Source organism: Podarcis bocagei, assembly GCF_964188305.1.
Source record: "Podarcis bocagei genome assembly, chromosome: 13".
Classification (NCBI taxonomy): Eukaryota; Metazoa; Chordata; class Lepidosauria; order Squamata; family Lacertidae; genus Podarcis; species Podarcis bocagei.
The window spans coordinates 55903305-55923040 of NC_138138.1; the positions used below are offsets into that span (position 1 = coordinate 55903305).

A 19736-nucleotide genomic window follows, 5' to 3' on the forward strand; every position below is an offset into this window, starting at 1 on the left:
TCCGCCCTGTGGAACTCCCCCCCACCAGATGTCAAAGAGAACAACACCTACCAAACTTTTAGAAGACATCTGAAGGCAGCCCTGTTTAGGGAAGCTTTTAATGTTTAATAGGTTATTGTATTTTGGTGTTTTGTTGGAAGCCGCCCAGAGTGGCTGGGGAAGCCCAGCCAGACGGGCAGCGTATAAATAATAAATTATTATTATTTAGTTCACCTGGCCGTAGGCCGACGGCATGGGGCTGGGAGATGGGGAACCGCACCAGCCGGCTCCTGCCTGGTAGAAGGTTGCTGCGCTTGGGACTTTTTAAGTTTAGGCAAAACCCTCTCCTTCCTTGGAGAGGCTGGGTGGCCCCCTGCTTCGGATGCTATTGCAGGGGGCTGTGTAGTGGCCAAGTGGGATTACTATGAGGAATTATGAAATACGAAGCAAACCCTTGTGTCAGAGATGAAAGCATTGCACTGACTGGGCTTGATTCATTGACAATAGTTTCTGATCGAATCCCACAGCCCTCTGCATCTCTGCCATTTGCGTTCTCTACGCCTGACAGGCACGTATAAGGATTCTGAAACACAGGCTAGTTGTTCATCAGGCATCCTCAGTACATAAAGATGGTAGGTTACTTTGATGTAGTTTAATCTTTAGATAGATCTTAAGGGCCAGGAAGGAGGTGATAAATACTGCCACTCCTGTTCACCACTTGTTTATGACCTCTGGGGTTTCCTAAAAGCATTCCTCCTTGCTTCCTCGTTTATTTACTCTGAACTACATATGCATGCTCAAGTAGGAAATAGTTTCTTTGTAGTTTTAACTTTGTCCCACGTGGGGTTTTTTGAAATGCTCAGAGGAAATCGGATTGGTTCTTACAAACACTGTGTAAAAAATTCTTTTGTGAATAAAACGACCTGGGCCGAGGGGTGGGCAGGAATTGTTATACACACTCCTCCCAGAGTCTTGCTGGTCAAGCCTCGTGTGTATTCTATTAATCAGAGTCCAATCCTTCCTTTGCTTTGGGAACGCTACAGGGTTGGACTAGATGATCCCTGGGGTCTTTCCCAAGTCTACCATTCTATGGCCAGATAGAAGTTTAAAGTTCCACATGACATGGAGAAAGGAGAGGAGAGATTTTCCCTTCCCGCTCGCGTAACACTAGAACTCATGGACTTCTTCTTCATCCAGCGCATAGTTAACCTATGGAACTCGCTGCCACAGGAGGCAGGGATGGTGACCAACCCAGATTTTAAAAGAGGATTAGGCAAATTCATGGAAGAGAAGAGGACTATTGTCTCTATATCCATATGGTTGTTGACACTCTCAAAGAACTGTAAGGAAGACGTGAGAAGGGACTTGCTCTTGCAGAAGGCACGCTGGTTCTGCTTCAGCAGGATTTTTCTTCTATACGCTTTTTAAATCTTTAGCAATAATTACCGCCAGTTTTCCTGGGTCAGAACTGGCCTGTAATTTCCACGATCCCCCAGGACACCCTTCTGAAAACTGGAGTTACGGTGGCTACTTTCCAGTAGAGGCTGATCATAGGGGCAAGTAATTTTGTTAGAAGATCAGCAATTTCACCTTTGAGTTCTTTTAAGAACTCACATCTGGACCCAGAAATTTGCCAGTTTTAATGTTATCTATTTGTCTGTCTTCCTGCCCACCTAGCAGTTCGAAGGTACGTCAAAGTGCAAGCAGATAAATAGGTACCACTCTGGCGGGAAGGTAAAGGGCGTTTCCGTGCGCTGCTCTGGTTCGCCAGAAGCGGCTTCGTCCTGCTGGCCACATGACCCGGAAGCTGTACGTCGGCTCCCTCAGCCAGTAAAGCGAGATGAGCGCCGCAACCCCAGAGTCGGCCATGAATGTACCTAATGGTCAGGGGTCCCCTTTACTTTTATTAGTCTGTCTATCCCCTACTAATTTTGCCTCTAGAACTTCATCTCTCGTCACCACAATCTACCTCGGTTTCTCAGACTTCCTGCAAAAGTTAGTTCAGGCCCCTGGGATCAAGCAATGCCTCCCCCTCTGTTAATTTCAGAAATGTGAACACGCACACACATGCACACCCGACCCCTGCAGGTCAGAATCCTGCCCTCTTGTACAGTCATACATCGGGTTGAAGTAGCTTCAGGTTAGGCGTTTTCGGGTTGCGCTCCGCGGCAACCCAGAAGTAACGGAATGTGTTACTTCCGGGTTTCACCGCCTGCGCAGACACTCTAAATGACATCACGCGCATGCGCAGAAGCGGCAAATCGCAACCCGTGCACATGCAGACTGCGTTCGCTTCAGGATGTGAACGGGGCTCCGGAACGGATCCCGTTCGCACCCAGAGGTACCACCGTACTCTGTAAAGCGACACGCCCAGTGAGGGCACGTTTATTGCTATTACGAACGAATGACCCAAGACCACCAGCAAGCTTCGTGGTCAAGCGAGATCTGACCCTGGCTCTCCGTTTCAAGCCGGATGCTCCTGAGAACAGAACCCCTCCATCTTCAGAGGCGGCGCATGCACCCGAGCCAGCAGCTGCTGGGGAGAAGCAGTAGAAAAAGGGCTATGGATCGAAGAAACCGTCAGTGGGACCAGCGGCCAGAGGGAGCCCATTTCAGCCCAGCATCCTGTTCTCAAGAGTGGCCAACCAGGTTCCCATTATGGGAAGCTGACATGCATGAGTCTCACTCTCCCCACCTAGGATTTCCAGGAACCAGTATTATTCCAAGGCAGACTGCCCCCAACACTAGTCGTTGTTGTTGTTTAGTCGTTTAGTCGTGTCCGACTCTTCGTGACCCCCTGGACCAGAGCACGCCAGGCACTCCTGTCTTCCACTGCCTCCCGCAGTTTGGTCAAACTCATGTTTGTACCTTTGAGAACACTGTCCAATCTCGTCCTCTGTCATCCCCTTCTCCTTATGCCCTCCATCTTTCCCAACACCAGGGTCTTTTCCAGGGAGTCTTCTCTTCTCAGGAGGTGGCCAAAGTCTTGGCGCCTCCGCTTCAGGATCTGTCCTTCCAGTGAGCACTCAGGGCTGATTTCCTTCAGAATGGAGAGGTTTGATCTTCTTGCAGTCCATGGGACTCTCAAGAGTCTCCTCCAGCACCAGAATTCAAAAGCATCCATTTTTCGGCGATCAGCCTTCACTAGTTGTTATTGACAACCATTTCCATCATTTCCCCTTAATTCCTTTTTAGAGCTATCCAGGCATCCCCACACTCCCCTCTTCAGCGATCAGCCTTCTTGATGGTCCAGCTCTCACTTCCATACATCACTACTGGGAAAACCATAGCTTTAACTATACGGACCTTTGTTGGCAAGGTGATGTCTCTGCTTTTTAAGATGCTGTCCACTCCATGGACAAAGACAATGCTATTCTAGGCTGCATCAATGGAAGTCTAGTGTCCAGATCAAGGGAAGTAATAGTCCCACTCTATTCTGCCTTTGCCAGACCACAACTGGAGTCCTGTGTCCAGTCCTGGGCACCCCAGTTTAAGAAGGACATTGACAAGCAGGAAGGTGTGCAGAGGAGGGAGACCAGGATGATGAAAGGGTCTGGAAACCAAGCCTGATGAGGAACGTTTGAGGGAGTTGGGTATGTTCAGCCTGGAAAAGAGGAGACTGAGATAGGACAGCCATCTTCAAGCATCTAAAGGGCTGTCATCACATGGAAGATGCAGCAAGCTTGTTTTCTGCTGCTCCAGAGGGCAGGATCCAAACGGATTCAAATGACAAGGAAGGCGATTCCGACTAAATACCCTGAATACCTTTCTGACTGTAAGCTCTGTTTGACAGTGGAACAGATTCCACGAGAGGTGGCAGTGCTTTTAGGCAGAGGTTGGATGGCCATGTGCTATTTATGATCTAGTTGGACCTGATAGCTCTCAGAGTCCCTACAATTCTATGATTTGATGGTGTTGGTGAATTCCACATTTTTAACATGTGCCGTGTGAGAATATCTTCATAGAATCATAGAATCCTAGAGTTGGAAGAGACCCCAAGGGCCATCGAGTCCAACCCCCTGCCAAGCAGGAAACACCATCAGAGCACTCCTGACATATGGTTGTCAAGCCTCTGCTTAAAGACCTCCAAAGGAGGAGACTCCACCACACTCCTTGGCAGCAAATTCCACTGTCAAACAGCTCTTACTGTCAGGAAGTTCTTCCTAATGTTTAGGTGGAATCTTCTTTCTTGTAGTTTGGATCCATTGCTCCGTGTCCGCTTCTCTGGAGCAGCAGAAAACAACCTTTCTCCCTCCTCTATGTGACATCCTTTTATATCTTTGAACATGGCTATCATATCACCCCTTAACCTCCTCTTCTCCAGGCTAAACATGCCCAGCTCCCTTAGCCGTTCCTCATAAGGCATCGTTTCCAGGCCTTTGACTATTTTGGTTGCCCTCCTCTGGACACGTTCCAGTTTGTCAGTGTCCTTCTTGAATTGTGGTGCCCAGAACTGGACACAGTACTCCAGGTGAGGTCTGACCAGAGCAGAATACAGTGGCACTATTACTTCCCTTGATCTAGATGCTATACTCCTATTGATGCAGCCCAGAATTGCATTGGCTTTTTTAGCTGCCGCGTCACACTGTTGGCTCATGTCAAGTTTGTGGTCAACCAAGACTCCTAGATCCTTTTCACATGTACTGCTCTCAGTACATATCTTCCTTAGTGCATCCTGAATCCTCCATCATTCAGTTTCAATGGACAATCCCACTGAGTCTACAGCTTCCTCTGGCCTTTTGATCATTTAGGTTGCTCCTTCCTGCACCTTTTCAAAGCTTGGGAGCATTCAGTCACCTCCGTGGGCAGGTTGTGGGCTTCTCGGAGGTACCTGCTTGGCAGCAACCAGAGCTCTTCACCCACAGAAAACGGAAACTCTTTGAAACAAAATGCTAGGCTGGGCATCTCAGAATGGCTTGTTCTTTTCATCTGCGGCTCACAAATACCCAGCAAGAAGGAGAAGTAAAGGTGCCATAGCAACATCAAAAGTTCAGCCCCAGATCATAGGACATTTAAGTGAATTGGAATCATCATCAACAAGAATGGCAGATAAAATTAATGCACTATGCAGAATTAGATAAATTAACAGGAGGGATTCGAAAACTGCGGGACCAGAGATTCTTAGAAGACTGGAGCAAATATTTCAACTATTTGAAAAGCAACTGTAAGACTGGAAGAAATTCAAAGACTACTTACAGAAACATTGTAAAATTAATGAATGTTAGAAGGATGTTGGATAGAAACTAAGTGGTTTCCAGCTGTAATGCTTTAAGAGATATGAAAAAAAGGGTTTCACAAATGGGTAAAAGTTTAATGGTAAGGATTTGCTGAACTAACAAATCGAACTGGAATACAAAGAAGGGAGGTATGAGGAGGTTCGAGGAAATAAGTGTATGGAAGTTATGTTATTGAAAATTAATGTGTGTTTTTAACTGTTTTTTATTTTGTATGTTTATTTTTCTTATTTTTCTTTTTTTGTTATATCTTAAAAACTTTTAATAAATATTTTTTTTAAAAAAAAGAAAAGCAATTGTAATGAATAGATTACGCTAGCAGGACTGCAAGAAGTTCTGTAAGGAGAATTATTTGAAATATTGCAAGAAAGACCATGATGTGAATTATTAGTCAATGATAATTAAAAGTAATAGTTGAAATTAAGAAATGCAGAACAAGTGATAAAGAACGGAAAATCTTCAGAGGTGGTTGACAGAAGTCTAAAATATTGTATAAGATAAGAAATTATGTTAAATGATTGTTGGAAATGATATGTCTAAAAAACCAATAAAAATGTATTTAAAAAAAAAGGAATCATCATCATCAACAACAACAAGGTACTCTTTTGCTCGTTCACTCTCAAGGGAGAGAAAATTTTATTCCTATAACAGTACAGTTGGAACTGTTCAGTTCCAACTTCCAAGAAGTGTCCCACATCCTCTGACCGCAGGGAGCCAATTCTTTGGGAAGCCTTCCTCCCTCTCTCCTGTCCTGCAAGGCCAAAGGAACAGAGGAACCTAGGGACTGGAGGGGGGTCAAACTGTCTGGCTGTGTGCTGCAATTATTATTATTATTACTGAAGAATAGCCAGCCCCAAATCCTGGATGGTAGAATATAAATCAAGAAGAGACTCTGGTCATGTAGGTAGAACTTCACCATCAATGATTACTAACCCTCACAGCTTCTTCATTCCACTCCCACTGCTTCTGATTACCAGTTGCTGGAAACCACAGGAGAGCAGAGCACTCTCGCACTCAGGTCCCTGCTTACTGGCTTCCAAAAACGGGCGCCTGGTTGGCAAACTAGGGCTGGCCAATATATCAACGTATCGTCTCAGACTGGTCTGAAGTCCATGTTGTGATGTTGGTTCCACGGCCAGAGCTTCAGAGCGGACAAAAACTCCACGCAAGTGACAAAGCGAAGGCTACCAAATAAATCCGCAAGGACAGCCACGCAGCTGAGACGACGGGCAGGGTGCTTTGCAGTAGCTCAGAATAAAGCGCTGCTGCATGAACCTTTCCGCTGACAGCAGATGAGTGGAGCAGACAATGGAGGAAACCAGACTTTGCCTGCAGCAAAGAGAGCCCGACCAAGTCCAACCTGGCAGGCTCCCAACTCCACCTGTCTCTTGAGCGCCACATACAACACCTGAATTGCACTTAAGGGAGCAGCTAAAAGCCAAGAGGAGTTGAAGGAGAACAAGGCTTGAGGCAGGACATGCAAAGTACATTCGGAAAGAGAACCATGGTCAGCGCTCTCAATATTTTGTATTACTGCACCTTACTGTTCTTCTGGTTGCAAAGATTTTTGAACCAACTTAAATGCTGCATTTTATATTGTTGTAAACCCACCGCAGGCACCCGGGATGAAACGCACATAAGAAGTGCAATAAATGCACCATTCTCTCGCCCTGACCTGGCCACAGTGACCCATGCGATGGTCACCTCCAGGCTTGATATTGTAAGTTGCTCTACACAGGGCTGCCCTTGAAGCTGACCCAGAAACTCCAGCATCGAGGCTCCTTACAGGGTCCTTGCCGTGGGATCACATTCATCCAGTACTTTACCAACTGTACTGGTTCCCGGTGAAGTACAGGGTCAGGTTGAAGGTGCTGACTTTGACCTTTAAAGCCCTATGTGGCCTAGGACCCACGTACCTACAGGACCGCCTCTCCTGGTATGCCCCGCGGAGGACCTTAAGGTCCACAAATGACAATATTTGGAGGTCCCAGGTTGCAAGATTGGTCTCAACTAGGGCCAGGGCCTTTTCAGTAGTGGCCCCGACTTGGTGGAAAGCTCTGTCCCAAGAGACTAGGGCCCTGCGGGACTTGACATCTTTCCACAGGGCCTGCAAGACAGAGCTGTTCCGCCTGGCCTTTGGTTTGGACTCAGTCTGACCCTTAGGTTTCCCTCCCCTTATGGTCTTGATGTATGGGCTACAATTAAAATGAGGCTGCATTTTAAATTATATTTTAATCTGTATTTTAAATTGGGTTTTTTAATTGTAATCTTACTGGTGTTAGCCGCCCTGAGCCCGGCTCTGGCCAGGGAGGGTGTGGTATAAATAAATTTTTATTATTAATACAGTGGTACCTCGCAAGACGAATGCCTCGCAAGACAAAAAACTCGCTAGACGAAAGGTTTTTTCGTCCGCGATTTGCCTCGCAAGACGAATTTCCCTATGGGCTTGCTTCGCAAGACGAAAACGTCTTGCGACTTTGTTAAACCGTTTAAACCGTGCTTCGCAAGACGAAAAATTCGCTAGACGGCAAAACTTGCAGAACGAATTAATTTCGTCTTGCGGGGCACCTCTGTATTGTTATCATCATTATCATCATCATCATCCCCACCACCGGAGGAAAGTCTTTCTCCTTGGTCCTGCTTGCAGATCCAGCTTCCCAACCACCTCTTCCCTCTCAGACACAGCCAGAGGTTTCATGTCTAGACTGGACAGAGCAGCCCGAACGGAAGATGCTGGTTGACCAAACAGAAGGAACAACCAACTCTTATTATTTTTACATGCACAATATTTTTGAAGTGTGTTGCTATTTATTTGGACCATTCATTCCCTTCAATCGTCTTGAAATACTATCCGGGATTCTTCCTAAAGTTTACCGATCAATTCTTTAGAATTGAACTATTTATCCAGAGTCCATAAGATGAGGCCTAAAGCAGAGCAGCTGGGTCAGGCCAAAGGCCCACCAGGCTCCCAATCTAGCCCAGAATGCTGTTCTCAGGACTAAACTGCTTCTGGTGCAACAGGACACCGTGACGGAAGCCAGAGCACACAGAAACGCCATTTACTTTCCTGCCACAGTGGTACCTATTTATCTACTTGTACTGGTGTGCTTTCGAACTACTAGGTTGGCAGGAGCTGGGACAGAGCAACGGGAGCTCACTCCGTTGCGGAGATTCGAACCGCTGACCTTCTGATTGGCAAGCCCAAGAGGCTCAGTGGTTTAGACCACAGTGCCACCTGCGTCCCTTTACTGTTCAGCGATATACTGCCTTCAGCAGCAAAGGTAGATCAGAGCCTTCTCTTCCATGTCTTTACCTAATTCTCTTTTAAAAGCAAGACGGTAGCCTCCAGTACATCTCCAGTACAAGCATGTCCAAAGTCTGTTTCGGGGGCCTAACCCGGCCCGCCGGTCAGTTTAACCCGGCCCCTGTGGCAGTTTATTTCCTGGGGTAAAATCATAAAAAAGGTCAACAACTGTGGTTGGCCCCCATGGCCCTTCACTTCATCAAATCTGGCCCTCTTTGAAACAAATTTGGACATCACTGACCTAGCAAGACCAAATGACAGAGCTTAACCACGTGCTGTTGCGAAGGACTTTCTCCTCCCTCTCCTGAAACTTCCAACGTTCGTCAATCATATGATGACCCCGCTGCGTTCAAGCATTATGCAAAGGAAAAAGCTTCTTCCTAGCTGCTTTCCTCACATTGTGCATAATCTTAACACACCTCTATCATGTCGTCCCCCAGCCTTACTAGCCATTTCCCTAAACGGAAAGCCCCAAACACTGAAACCTTTCCCAACGTCCAAACATTGCTCCAGCCCCTTGGTGATGTTGCCTGCCCTTTCCAGAGGTGAGGCGAAGAGAACTCCAATGACTTGGAACACAAGGAAAAACCATTTACGGAAAATCAAGGAATTCCTAACAGGCACCGAAGAACCACGGTCCATATATTATGCATCTCAACTTTTTAATCGCTTCTAATATATAATATTTGGCTTGTCACACGCCATTTAGCACTTCAGACCAAGAAGGACTCTGGCGCTGCAATGGACATATATGCACTCTGGCTGACTTTGCTTGCCAAAGGTGAATGTGGCTCCTCAGGGTCCCCTCATCCACAATGCCTTTCTTGAATCAGCTTTTCCCAGACTGGTGCCCTCCAGGCATTTGGGGCTGCAGATCTCATCAGCCCCGGCACTACACAACTCTGCTGGCCGGGCATGATGGGAGATGTAGTCCAAGACATGCAAGGCACCAGGTTGGTCAAAGGCTGTTTTTAATGCTGGGACCTGGGCCAGCATTTCCAAGCTTGCTACAGTGGTACCTCAGGTTACATATGCTTCAGGTTACAGACTCCGCTAACCCAGAAATAGTACCTCGGGTTAAGAACTTTGCTTCAGGATGAGAACAGAAATCGTGCTCCGGCGGTGCGGCAGCAGCAGGAGGCCCCAATAGCTAAAGTGGTGTTTCAGGTTAAGAACAGTTTCAGGTTAAGAACAGACCTCTGGAATGAATTAAGTACTTAACACGAGGTACCACTGTACTACTGTTAAAGGTAAAGGTAAAGGGACCCCTGACCATTAGGTCCAGTCGCGAACGACTCTGCGGTTGCGGCGCTTATCTCGTTTTATTGGCCAAGGGAGCCGGAGTACAGCTTCCAGGTCATGTGGCCAGCAGGACTAAGGCGCTTCTGACGAACCAGAGCAGCGCACGGAAACGCCGTTTACCTTCCCGCCGGAGCGGTGCCTATTTATCTACTTGCACTTTGACGTGCTTTCGAACTGCTAGGTTGGCAGGAGCAGGGACCGAGCAACGGGAGCTCACCCCGTTGCGGGGATTCGAACCACTGACCTTCTGATCGGCAAGTCCTAGACCAGGGGTCTGCAACCTTTAAGACAAAAAGAGCCACTTGGACCCGTTTCCGAAGGAAAAAAAACCTGGGAGCCGCAAAACCATTGCAACATTTAAAACAAATATATCTCCGGAGCCGCGATCTGACAGCGGGCGGGAAGGTGACGTCGGGACGGTGCGTGACTAACGCACGCACCGCCCCCATGCGACGTCACAGCCAGTACAGCGCCCGCCACAGTGGGGAGTGTCGGGGCGCACAATGCACCTCCTCCCCTCGCTAGTATCCGCCCCGGAGCCGTGGCAAAGGTGTAAAAGAGCCACATGCGGCTCCGGAGCCGTGGGTTGCAGACCCCTGTCCTAGACTCTGTGGTTTAACCCACAGCGCCACCCACGGCCCTGTACTACTGTTATTCTCACTGATTTATTAATCACCTTCTAAACCACCGTCTCAAGGCAATTTACACATGAGCTTAGGCTGGGACGAGACCTTCCTATGTGCAGGAAGAGAGTTTGGACCCAGGACACAACACAGAGCTAAAAAACCCCAGAGGATTGTCCACAGTCTCCATGTGTTGTTGTTTTTTTTACTTTATTTAAAACTTTGCTTCAGTTCAAAATAGCAGGGGTATTAATTAGCCGAAGCATGAAGCAAGGCTCCATGGCAAGAGAGCTCCACAAGCAGACCTTCCTTTAGATCAGGCATAGGCAAACTTGGCCCTCCAGATGTTTTGAGACTGCAACTCCCATCATCCCTGACCACTGGTCCTGCTAGCTAGGGATAATGGGAGTTGTAGTCCCAAAACATCTGGAGGGCCAAGTTCGCCTATGCCTACTTTCACCGACTGGACGCCTTCAGCTGTTCTGGACCACAACCGCCAGCAGTGCCAGCATCCTCAGGCCTCGCTAGCTCAGGCTGTAGGGAGTTGTAGTCCACAACATCCTGACGGCACCTGGTTGGGGAAGGCTGCTTTAGATCATAGGGTGCCTGGAGAAGGGTGATCTGTACATGGCCAGATTTGAAGTGGGAGCAGACGTACCCTCCAGTATTACAATTCCCAAACCACGGAGGGCTTTAAGAGCAGGCACTATTGCTCTGAAACAGACCAGAAGCCAGTGGGGCTTCTGAAGCCTCCCTGAGAAAAGTTGCCAGTGCCAGGTCCCAATTAGCAGCCTTAAGTGGCTGTGTTTTGAACTCGGTGCTGTTTCTGGGAAGTCTTCAAAATAATAATAATAATAAATTTTATTTATACACCGCCCTCCCCGGCCATAGCAGGGCTCAGGGCGGCTAACACTAATAAAATTTTAGTAAAAACCTAATTGGGGGGCAATTTAAAATACAGGTTAAAATGCAATTTAAAATGCAGCCTCATTTTAAAATAGCCAATAAATGAAGACCATAAGGGGAGGGAAACATAAGGGTCAGACTGAGTCCAAACCAAAGGCCAGGCGGAACAGCTCTGTCTTGCAGGCCCTGCAGAAAGATGTCAAGTCCCGCAGGGCCCTAGTCTCTTGTGACAGAGCGTTCCACCAAGTTGGGGCCAGTACTGAAAAGGCCCTGGCCCTTGTTGAGACCAATCTAACCACCTTGTAACTTAGGACCTCCAAAATGTTTTCATTTGTGGACCTTAAGGTCCTCCGCGGGGCGTACCAGGAGAGGCTGTCCCGTAGGTACATGGGTCCTAGGCCACACTATGCACAGTGCATTGCAGGCGCCTAACCCAAAGGCCGCCGCCAGAGCTGCAACAAGCTCTCTCCACACAGGAGGGGGCATAAGCCGAGTGAAAGGCACTCCATGCGCCTTTGCTGTTTCAGTTCTGCAAAACTCTGGTCCCTTTTGCCATTTTGCAAGTTCAAACAACCATGGGTTTGCACAGTTAATTGTGTGAACTCAATCCAGGACCACACCCCCTAGGTGTGATCTGGCCACTAGTGGCTGCAGAACAATAATGGATTAAGTGGCCGTGTCTAAGGCAATCTGATTAATCATTACCCCTAATAAAGTGTGGTTTCATCAGGGGAAATATTTTTCTTCCGATCACAGACACTAGAAATCCAGGAAAGATGTATCTTGCTGAGCTCGTCTCCCGAGTGCCTAAAACTCAACTCAAAGAACGGGTTTACTTTCCTCTCCTTCCTCTGTGGAGATGTGGCCTCAGAACTGCCTGCCTGCTACCCTCACGCTGCCCACCATTCAAAGAACGGAAGAGCCTCACCAGACCAGGTTGGCCAACGAAGCACCAACTCCAGAAGAAGCAACAGAGAGCCAACACACAACACCAGGGAACACAAATTGTCGTCCTCTGCCAGGCGCAACTCCGCATTTCAGAAGACTATCTGAACACCACACAACTGCCAAGATCCCAAAAACAATATTATGAAAATAACTAAACCAAAATTTACTAATGGGAGAAATGGCTTCTCAATTGAGGAATGGGTGGTGACTGCCGCTGATGACCGTACGCAAGTCCACCTAGCATGGAGGCAGTTACTATATCCTGCAGCAATGAATTCCACAGGTTAATAGCACACTGCACAAAACGTGTCCACCACAACCTAATAACAGACATGTCAACAAGTCACCACCTCCAGGCAGGAAGTGGCTTCTCTTTAAAAAGAAAGAAAAGCGTGTTTTCCCTTTCCCTTTTAGACCACAGAGGGTTGAAAGTGAGTTGTTGCAGTCAGGCCAGCGAATAACTTTGCATCCGCTGCATTGTGGTCCAACAATGGGTGAATCTATTCAACACTCCTAGCACTGTGTACAGCTTTCTAAATCTATTCTCTGTTTATTTCCCCACAAGAGGTAAGAAATCTCCAAAATATATCTGCTCTCTGATGGTTTCCATAGAAAGCCACCTTATACAGAGTCAGACCATTGCTCTGCCTTACTCAGCGTCGCCTACACCATACACCAGGGGTCAGCAACCTTTTTCAGCCGTGGGCCGGTCCACTGTCCCTCAGACCATGTGGTGCACCAGACTGTATTTTGAAGGAAGAAAATGAACGAATTCCTATGCCCCACAAATAACCCAGAGATGCATTTTAAATAAAAGCACACATTCTACTCATGTAAAAACACCAGACAGGCCCCACAAATAACCCAGATGTGTTTTAAATAAAAGGACACATTCTACTTGTGTAAAAACACACTGATTCCCAGACCGTCTGCAGGCCAGATTGAGAAGGCGATTGGGCCACATCTGGCCCCTGGGCCTTAGGTTGCCTACCCCTGCCATACACACTCCAATCCTGCCATATCTGCTGCAGATTTGCCAACCAGCACCACACACATGCCCCTGGCTTTATAGCAGAACAAGAGCTTGTTGGCCAGAAAGCCAGACTTCAACACAAGCCACCCACTGCCAAGTACACTGGCATTCAGGGTATGTCCCAAGGCTGTAATACTGGGAGCGAGGTATTCCTATATTGACTGTTTGCACAAATAAGTAATCAAAGACTGGGCAGTAGGAATGAAACTCCCCACTGCCAAACTGCCTTTTAAAATCTCTTAAAAGAATTTTTTGCTACCACATTGCAGGGTTGCAGATAATCACCTTTTCCCGCCAGAGGTTCTCTTCAGCAAACCAGCCACACAGCCCAGGCAACAGCAGCTGTTGCCGCACAGGTCAAAACATTGTGCCCTGCTATAGAAAACTTCCACATACAGATGTCCACGTGCAAGTTATACACCCAAACTTTATAAGGAGGTGGCATCAACACTAACTCAACAAGCAGGAAGGGAATAATATTTGAGGAGGAGACTAAAAGAAAGGAAAGGAAACCAGGACTCCCAAAACCCCACATATAACACTCCGCTTCTCAAAGGCATATTGGCAGTGGAGTTTGTGGGTGCAAATTATTACGGGTCATTTAGCAAGAGAATGCCACAGTAATCTATCGTCGCCCTGCCTTGCCCAAGAAGCGTTTGTCTGTCGTGCAATAGCTTTCTGCAGGCTGGTGACCTTACAGGATCTTGTCCCAACACTGAACTTGGAACTCCACCGAACTGCGGATCTCTCTGATCTGCGCGCGCACACGCGCCCCCCAAATCTCTTCCTAAGGAACAGGGAGCGTTGCAGGGAACCACGGCAATCCTCTCGCAGCCCGCGTCATTTCGAGGTCTCCGCAAGCATGACAGGAGGGGAGTGGCGAAGCGGCAAAGCCTTCAGGGGCGCCGGAGCCACCCCGCACCCTTCCTCTTTGCACGGGCACCGGGGAACCACAGGGCGCCGGGGCGGGTGGGGAGAGTCTCGTGTCCGTCCTGCCCCAGGGGCTTCCCCCCGGCTTGCAAAAACGTGCCACGGGCCTCCGCAGGGCGAGCGCGGCAAGGGCACAATGCACTCAGGGATGCAAGGCGAATGGGCTGGGCTTTTTTTGCAGCAGCAGCGAGAGCAAGAGGCATCGGGGCTTTGCATGCACGCGCAAGAGGACGACCTCCGCCGCCATGCACGAGAGCGAGGGGGGTCCGGGGGTGCAGCAGAGGCGCCCCCCGTTTTTTTTAAAAAAAGGAAGGGCGTGCAAGGGAACGGGAGGCGCAATGCAAAGGCTCCCAGGACGGAGCAGAGCGCTGACGCCCGGCACTTTTTTATGGGGGGGGGGGGTCCCCTGCGTCTCCATGAGGCGCCTCCGCAAGAGAGGGGGGAGGGGCGGCCCCCCGGGCACCGCAGCCGCCCGAGGGGGCGGGGCCCTCGTTCTCCCTCGGCGGCGCGCGTGCGTGTTGGGGGGGTGTTGCGAAGGGGGGGCCCCTCTCCATGGCGACGGGGGAGGGCGGGGCCCCGAGGGAGGAGTGGGGTGGGGGCTCCCCGGTTCCCATGGCGACGGGGGGAGGAGGGGGGGCGGCGGCGGCGGCGGCCCCTCGGCGTCTCTTACCCGCAACTGCTCCGCGCGCGCGGGGTGGAGGAGGAGGAGAGGGGGGGACGGGAGAGGGGAAAGAGGAGGAGGCCGCAGCGGCGTCTACGGCTCCGCTTCTCTCGCTCGCCTTCCTCCTCTCGCCGCTTGTTTGTGTTTGTAACCAAGATGGCCGCCCTCCTCCCGGTCACGTGACGCGGGCGCCCAAAGGCAGGCCGGGGAGGAGGGGAGGTCACGTGGCGGGGGAAAGGCGGGTAGAGAAGGTTACAAAAAAAAAACCGAGGCGTCGCGCAGGCGCAGTCGCGCCTCCGTACGTGAGCGCCCGACGTCCCGTTTCCCCTTTCAAGCTTGTCACGTGTGCGGAGGTTTTTTTTCCCGTGCGCATGCGCGCGCTTACCCGACTCCCCTCGAGCGTTGCAGAGGTAGAAGAGCGAGGCCGGCGCCGCGCCTCGGCGTCACGTGACCAAGGCCGAAGCCGGAGCAGCCCCCTCCCAAGAAAAACGCTCCTACGTCGAGACGTATCACGTGACACACACGCGCCCGAAGCGCCTTTTTTTCCCCGTCCCCTCGGCGAACCTGGCTGCGGCGATGACGTCATGCGCTTCGCTCTGACGCCGTCACGCCGAAAATAGTTAAAAAAAAAAGAGTCGAGCGTCGCCCAACGGGGGGCGGGGCCTGTTCCTTTTTTTTCGAGGTCACGTGTCCCTGAGGCGCTTCCCGCTCCGGGGCCTTGTAGGCCCCACCCTGAGGCGCCTCTCAAGGGCGCGGTATCAATAGCCCCGCGGGGCTGGCGGGCGAGGAGGAGGCTCCAAAGGCCGCGGATAATGGCCCCAATCTGGAAAAAAATAATAGTAATAAAATACCTGTGCATGTCCCCATAGGTATTTATATAGAGATCTAAATACGTCCATATATACCTTATATAGATTTATATATCGTATATATCAATATATAACATGTAAAGATAAATATATATATGCTGTATAAATATTTTTTGGCACATACATGCACACGCGCCCTAAAAAGTACAATTAATACCGGCCGTTAAAGCCACGCAGTTTAAGAAGCAAGGAGTCCTTGTTTATATGCGATCGTGCAGAAAAAGGGCCTTTTAAAAATAATAATTAACAATTTTTATTAAGTGCAAGTTAGAAAACATACATATTGACAACAAAAGAAAATACAAAGGAAAAAGAAAATACATATAACCAAGGAAAAAAATTAGGAAAAAAAATCTCTAAAAAGGGCCTTTTTCTTTTGGGGCCGTCTCTGCCTCGGACGACCCTGGCGCTCTCCGGCGGCGGCCTTGGGCCTTCTGACCGACGAGGCCAGGATCGCCTGGGGGCTGGATTATGGCGACTGACCCCCACTTCAGGCCAGACCCCGGGGCCTCCGCTTTTGGGGACGGAAGATGGCGGAGGCGCAGCGTGGTTCCTGGAAGCCTCGCGCCTGGCCCTGGCCCTGGCGGTCTTGCGTTCGAAGCCGCCCGGCGTAAGCGGCAAGGAGCACGCGGAGCACCTGGCCAGGATAGTGTCCGGAAAGGATCCCCGGGAGAAATCGCGAGTGGAAGCTTTGGAAGCGGAAGTGGTTCGCCTGAGGCAGCAGCTCCTCCTGAGCAAAGTTTACCCGGGGTTCGGTTTGGAGAACGGGGATCCAGCCGTCGCCAGCAATGAAGCTCTGGCCTCTGTCCTTGCGGATGATCGCTCCGGCCATTTGGAAGATTCCGGGTGCAGCGTCTCAAACGACGACCTGGCGGACACACAAGATGCCTCCGCTGCCTTCAGCCACAGCGAGCGCGGTCCTGCGCACGACACTTCATCCGTATTGTCCATGTTGGCTTCCTCCCGTGCCGGCCCAAGCAAGTCTTTGGTTCCTCACATACAGTTCCTACGACGTTTCCTTGAGCTCAAGCAACTGGCGGCGCATGGCGGTCTAAAAACAGACTTGGGAAAACTCGGAAGGGATTCTTCCGCAATATCTGATTCTTTCTCTCGGTTGCTCGATGGCCTGGTCGCCGCCTATAGTTTCCCCGAAGTGCCCTTCTCAGATTTTATGACTCGGGCAGTTTGTGCCGTCATAACCGAGTTGTTAAGCGATGCTGATGTATCTCGACAGATTTTGGGGAAGTGTCTTAAGAAGCTGGAAGACTCTGTGGAAAGACTCATAGACGTTGTATTGAACAGTAGCCACCTCAACAGATTTCAGGTTCAGGAGTCTATATCCCATGCCCTTGTTTCGATCGGACAATGCAACAGATTGAGACGGCACACAACATTCCTGCTCTTCAGAGAAGTCAGCCAATTTGCTGATGAGTTGCAGCACGCCGATGAGATTCAAGCTGGGCGCGACACACGATATGAAAATATTTTCTTTCTGTGTAGAGCTTTGGAACAGCTTCTGGAAATAGGGACAGAGGAGGAAAATTCTGCTGCCCCTTCAGGCTGCGACGAGGAAGAGAAGAAGATGTTTCTACAGAAACTTGACCAAGCCATTTTTCACCTCTGCGATGAATTTCCCTTGTTCTGTATATATTTATGGCGACTAGGCACTCTTTTGAATGTGGCACACACTCAGACTGGTGGAAGAAGCTGGCCTGCTATATAGCAGTTCATGACTGAGCCTGGAAAACGAGGCTAGCAGGGACTGAGCCATGTCCGCCACCGAAAGGAAATGAGATCGCCATCATAAAGAGCATGGGGATTACAGATTAAATAAATAAAGTCCATGACTGCAGGGTTTTTAACTTTGTTCGTTCCCAGCTTTTCACCTTTTGTTCTTTCAATTTTGTATTAAAAAAAAAATATTTTGTACTCCTTCAATGGCCGGTTGACCGTAATAAACATTTGATGGACGCATGAGCTGTGGTTTTATTTTGATTCAGCTTTCCATTCTGTTGCCGTAAACCCGCTTTTGAACGTGCTGGAAAAAGGCAGCATACAAGTGTTTGAAAAGAGACGTTCTGATGTTTGTTCCAGTCAGTTGTTGTTGTTTAGTCGTGTCCGCCTCTTCGTGACCCCCTGGACCAGAGCACGCCAGGCACTCCTGTCTTCCACTGCCTCCCGCAGTTTGGTCAAACTCATGCTGGTCGCTTTGAGAACACTGTCCAACCATCTTGTCCTCCTTCGCCCCTTCTCCTTGTGCCCTCCTCCATCTTTCCCAACATCAGGGTCTTTTCCAGAGAGTCTTCTCTTCTCCTGAGGTGGCCAAAGTCTTGGAGCCTCAGCTTCAGGATCTGTCCTTCCAGTGAGCACTCAGGGCTGATTTCCTTCAGAATGGAGAGGTTGGATCTTCTTGCAGTCCATGGGACTCTCAAGAGTCTCCTCCAGCACCAGAATTCAAAAGCATCCATTCTTCGGTGATCAGCCTTCTTGATGGTCCAGCTCTCTGCAACAAATCTCTTGGAAAGACAGAGGAGAAAGCAAGGTATGAACACAAGAAGAACCCCAGCAGCAGCAGCAGCTGAATCGGGCAAAAGGGCGGCCCAATTATCTCAGCATCCTGTTCTCACAGTGGCCAGCCAGATGACCCTGTGAGAAACCCACAACCAGAAAGAAGAGAAATGGTGGGAAGTGGGCTTGGCGGACAGTCAAGGGACTATACCCGCCAGCATCCCACTGATCAAAATACGTACGCTCATTATTTTTTTTGGTCCTGAGCTCTCGTGAGAAGCAGCTGACTCAGGCAAGAACACGAGACCAAAAAACGATTGCCATTTGACATTCTGGGGTGAGCCAGCTGATTCACACAGAGTGCAAGACCCAAAAAAGTGTATTTTAGTCCAGTGCAATGGTCTCCCTGGCTGTTTAGGGCCCCAACTAACATACCCAGCCAGTATTTTTGATGGGAGTTGTAGTCTAGCAAGATCTGGATGCCCACCCTTGATCCAAGGAGTGGCAGAACCAAAACCAGCCGACGGTTGCTGCTTTTCAGGGATGACTCTTGCACTGCAGGGAGGCAAGGCTGTCCGCTGCCCTAGCTAGATGTCCCAAGAAGGAATCCAGGCAGTCATGGAAACAGCAATGTGTTGCAATTTGTTTATCGGCCCAACCTAATTTATTATGGGTGGTTGCCCCAAGATGATGTTCTCTATCTCTTATCTGTTGGTGACGATGGCAAAGGGTTCCCTTGGATCCATCCCAAGGTTCAGTCACCGTGACACATCCTTGGCACGCAAGAAACTTGGAAGGTATCGCTGCCACCATGCTCTGCCCAGCTCTGAGTCTAAACACATTAGCACTCGATGAAAGGCTGGGAGGCTTTGCAGTGCCTTGCAATGTTCCTCTGCTTTTCAATATATGGCTGCGTAAAGGGGACCCCTGACAATTAGGTCCAGTCGTGGCCGACTCTGGGGTTGCGGTGCTCATCTCGCTTTACAGGCCGAGGGAGCCGGTGTACAGCTTCTGGGTCATGTGGCCAGCAGGACTAAGCCGCTTCTGGCGAACCAGAGCAGCGCACAGAAACGCCGTTTACCTTCCCGCAAGAGCGGTATTTATCTACTTGCACTTTGACGTGCTTTCGAACTGCTAGGTTGGCAGGAGCAGGGACCGAGCAACGAGAACTCACCCCGTTGCGGGGATTCGAACCGCCAACCTTCTGATCGGCAAGTCCTAGCGCCACCCGCGTCCCTTATACACTCTGTTTAAAGCACACACACACACAGAATCCTGGGAACTGTAGCTTAATCCTCACAGAGCTACCGTTCCCAGCACCCTTAACCAAACTGAGATCCCAGGATTATTGGAGGGGTGCTTTAAACATAGGCTGTGTTGCTGCTCTCAAGTGTTCGCACGTCAGCAAAACTCTGCAAATGAAGGCCCCCTTTTCTGTG

General features: G+C 49.6%; 2 protein-coding genes across 3 annotated transcripts in view; one reads left to right on the plus strand and one right to left on the minus strand.

The window, feature by feature from the left end:
- Nucleotides 1-15093, minus strand: part of GIGYF1 (GRB10 interacting GYF protein 1) — a 49574-nt gene extending 34481 nt beyond the window's left edge. The window contains exon 1 of one of the 2 annotated variants that reach the window (XM_081167751.1): nucleotides 14930-15093. The gene's annotated coding sequence lies outside the window, so the exon portion shown is untranslated. The remainder of the gene's footprint in view (nucleotides 1-14929) is intronic. The other variant, XM_081167752.1, reaches the window with a different exon arrangement.
- On the plus strand, nucleotides 10889-17611 carry MEI4 (meiotic double-stranded break formation protein 4; the record flags this gene model as incomplete). The annotated part of the gene is made up of 2 exons (XM_081167480.1): nucleotides 10889-10978; nucleotides 16061-17611. 2 exons carry the CDS (start codon nucleotides 10889-10891, stop codon nucleotides 17510-17512), a joined length of 1542 nt encoding a protein of 513 aa, XP_081023606.1. The 3' UTR covers nucleotides 17513-17611.
- Nucleotides 17612-19736: the final 2125 nt, after the last annotated feature.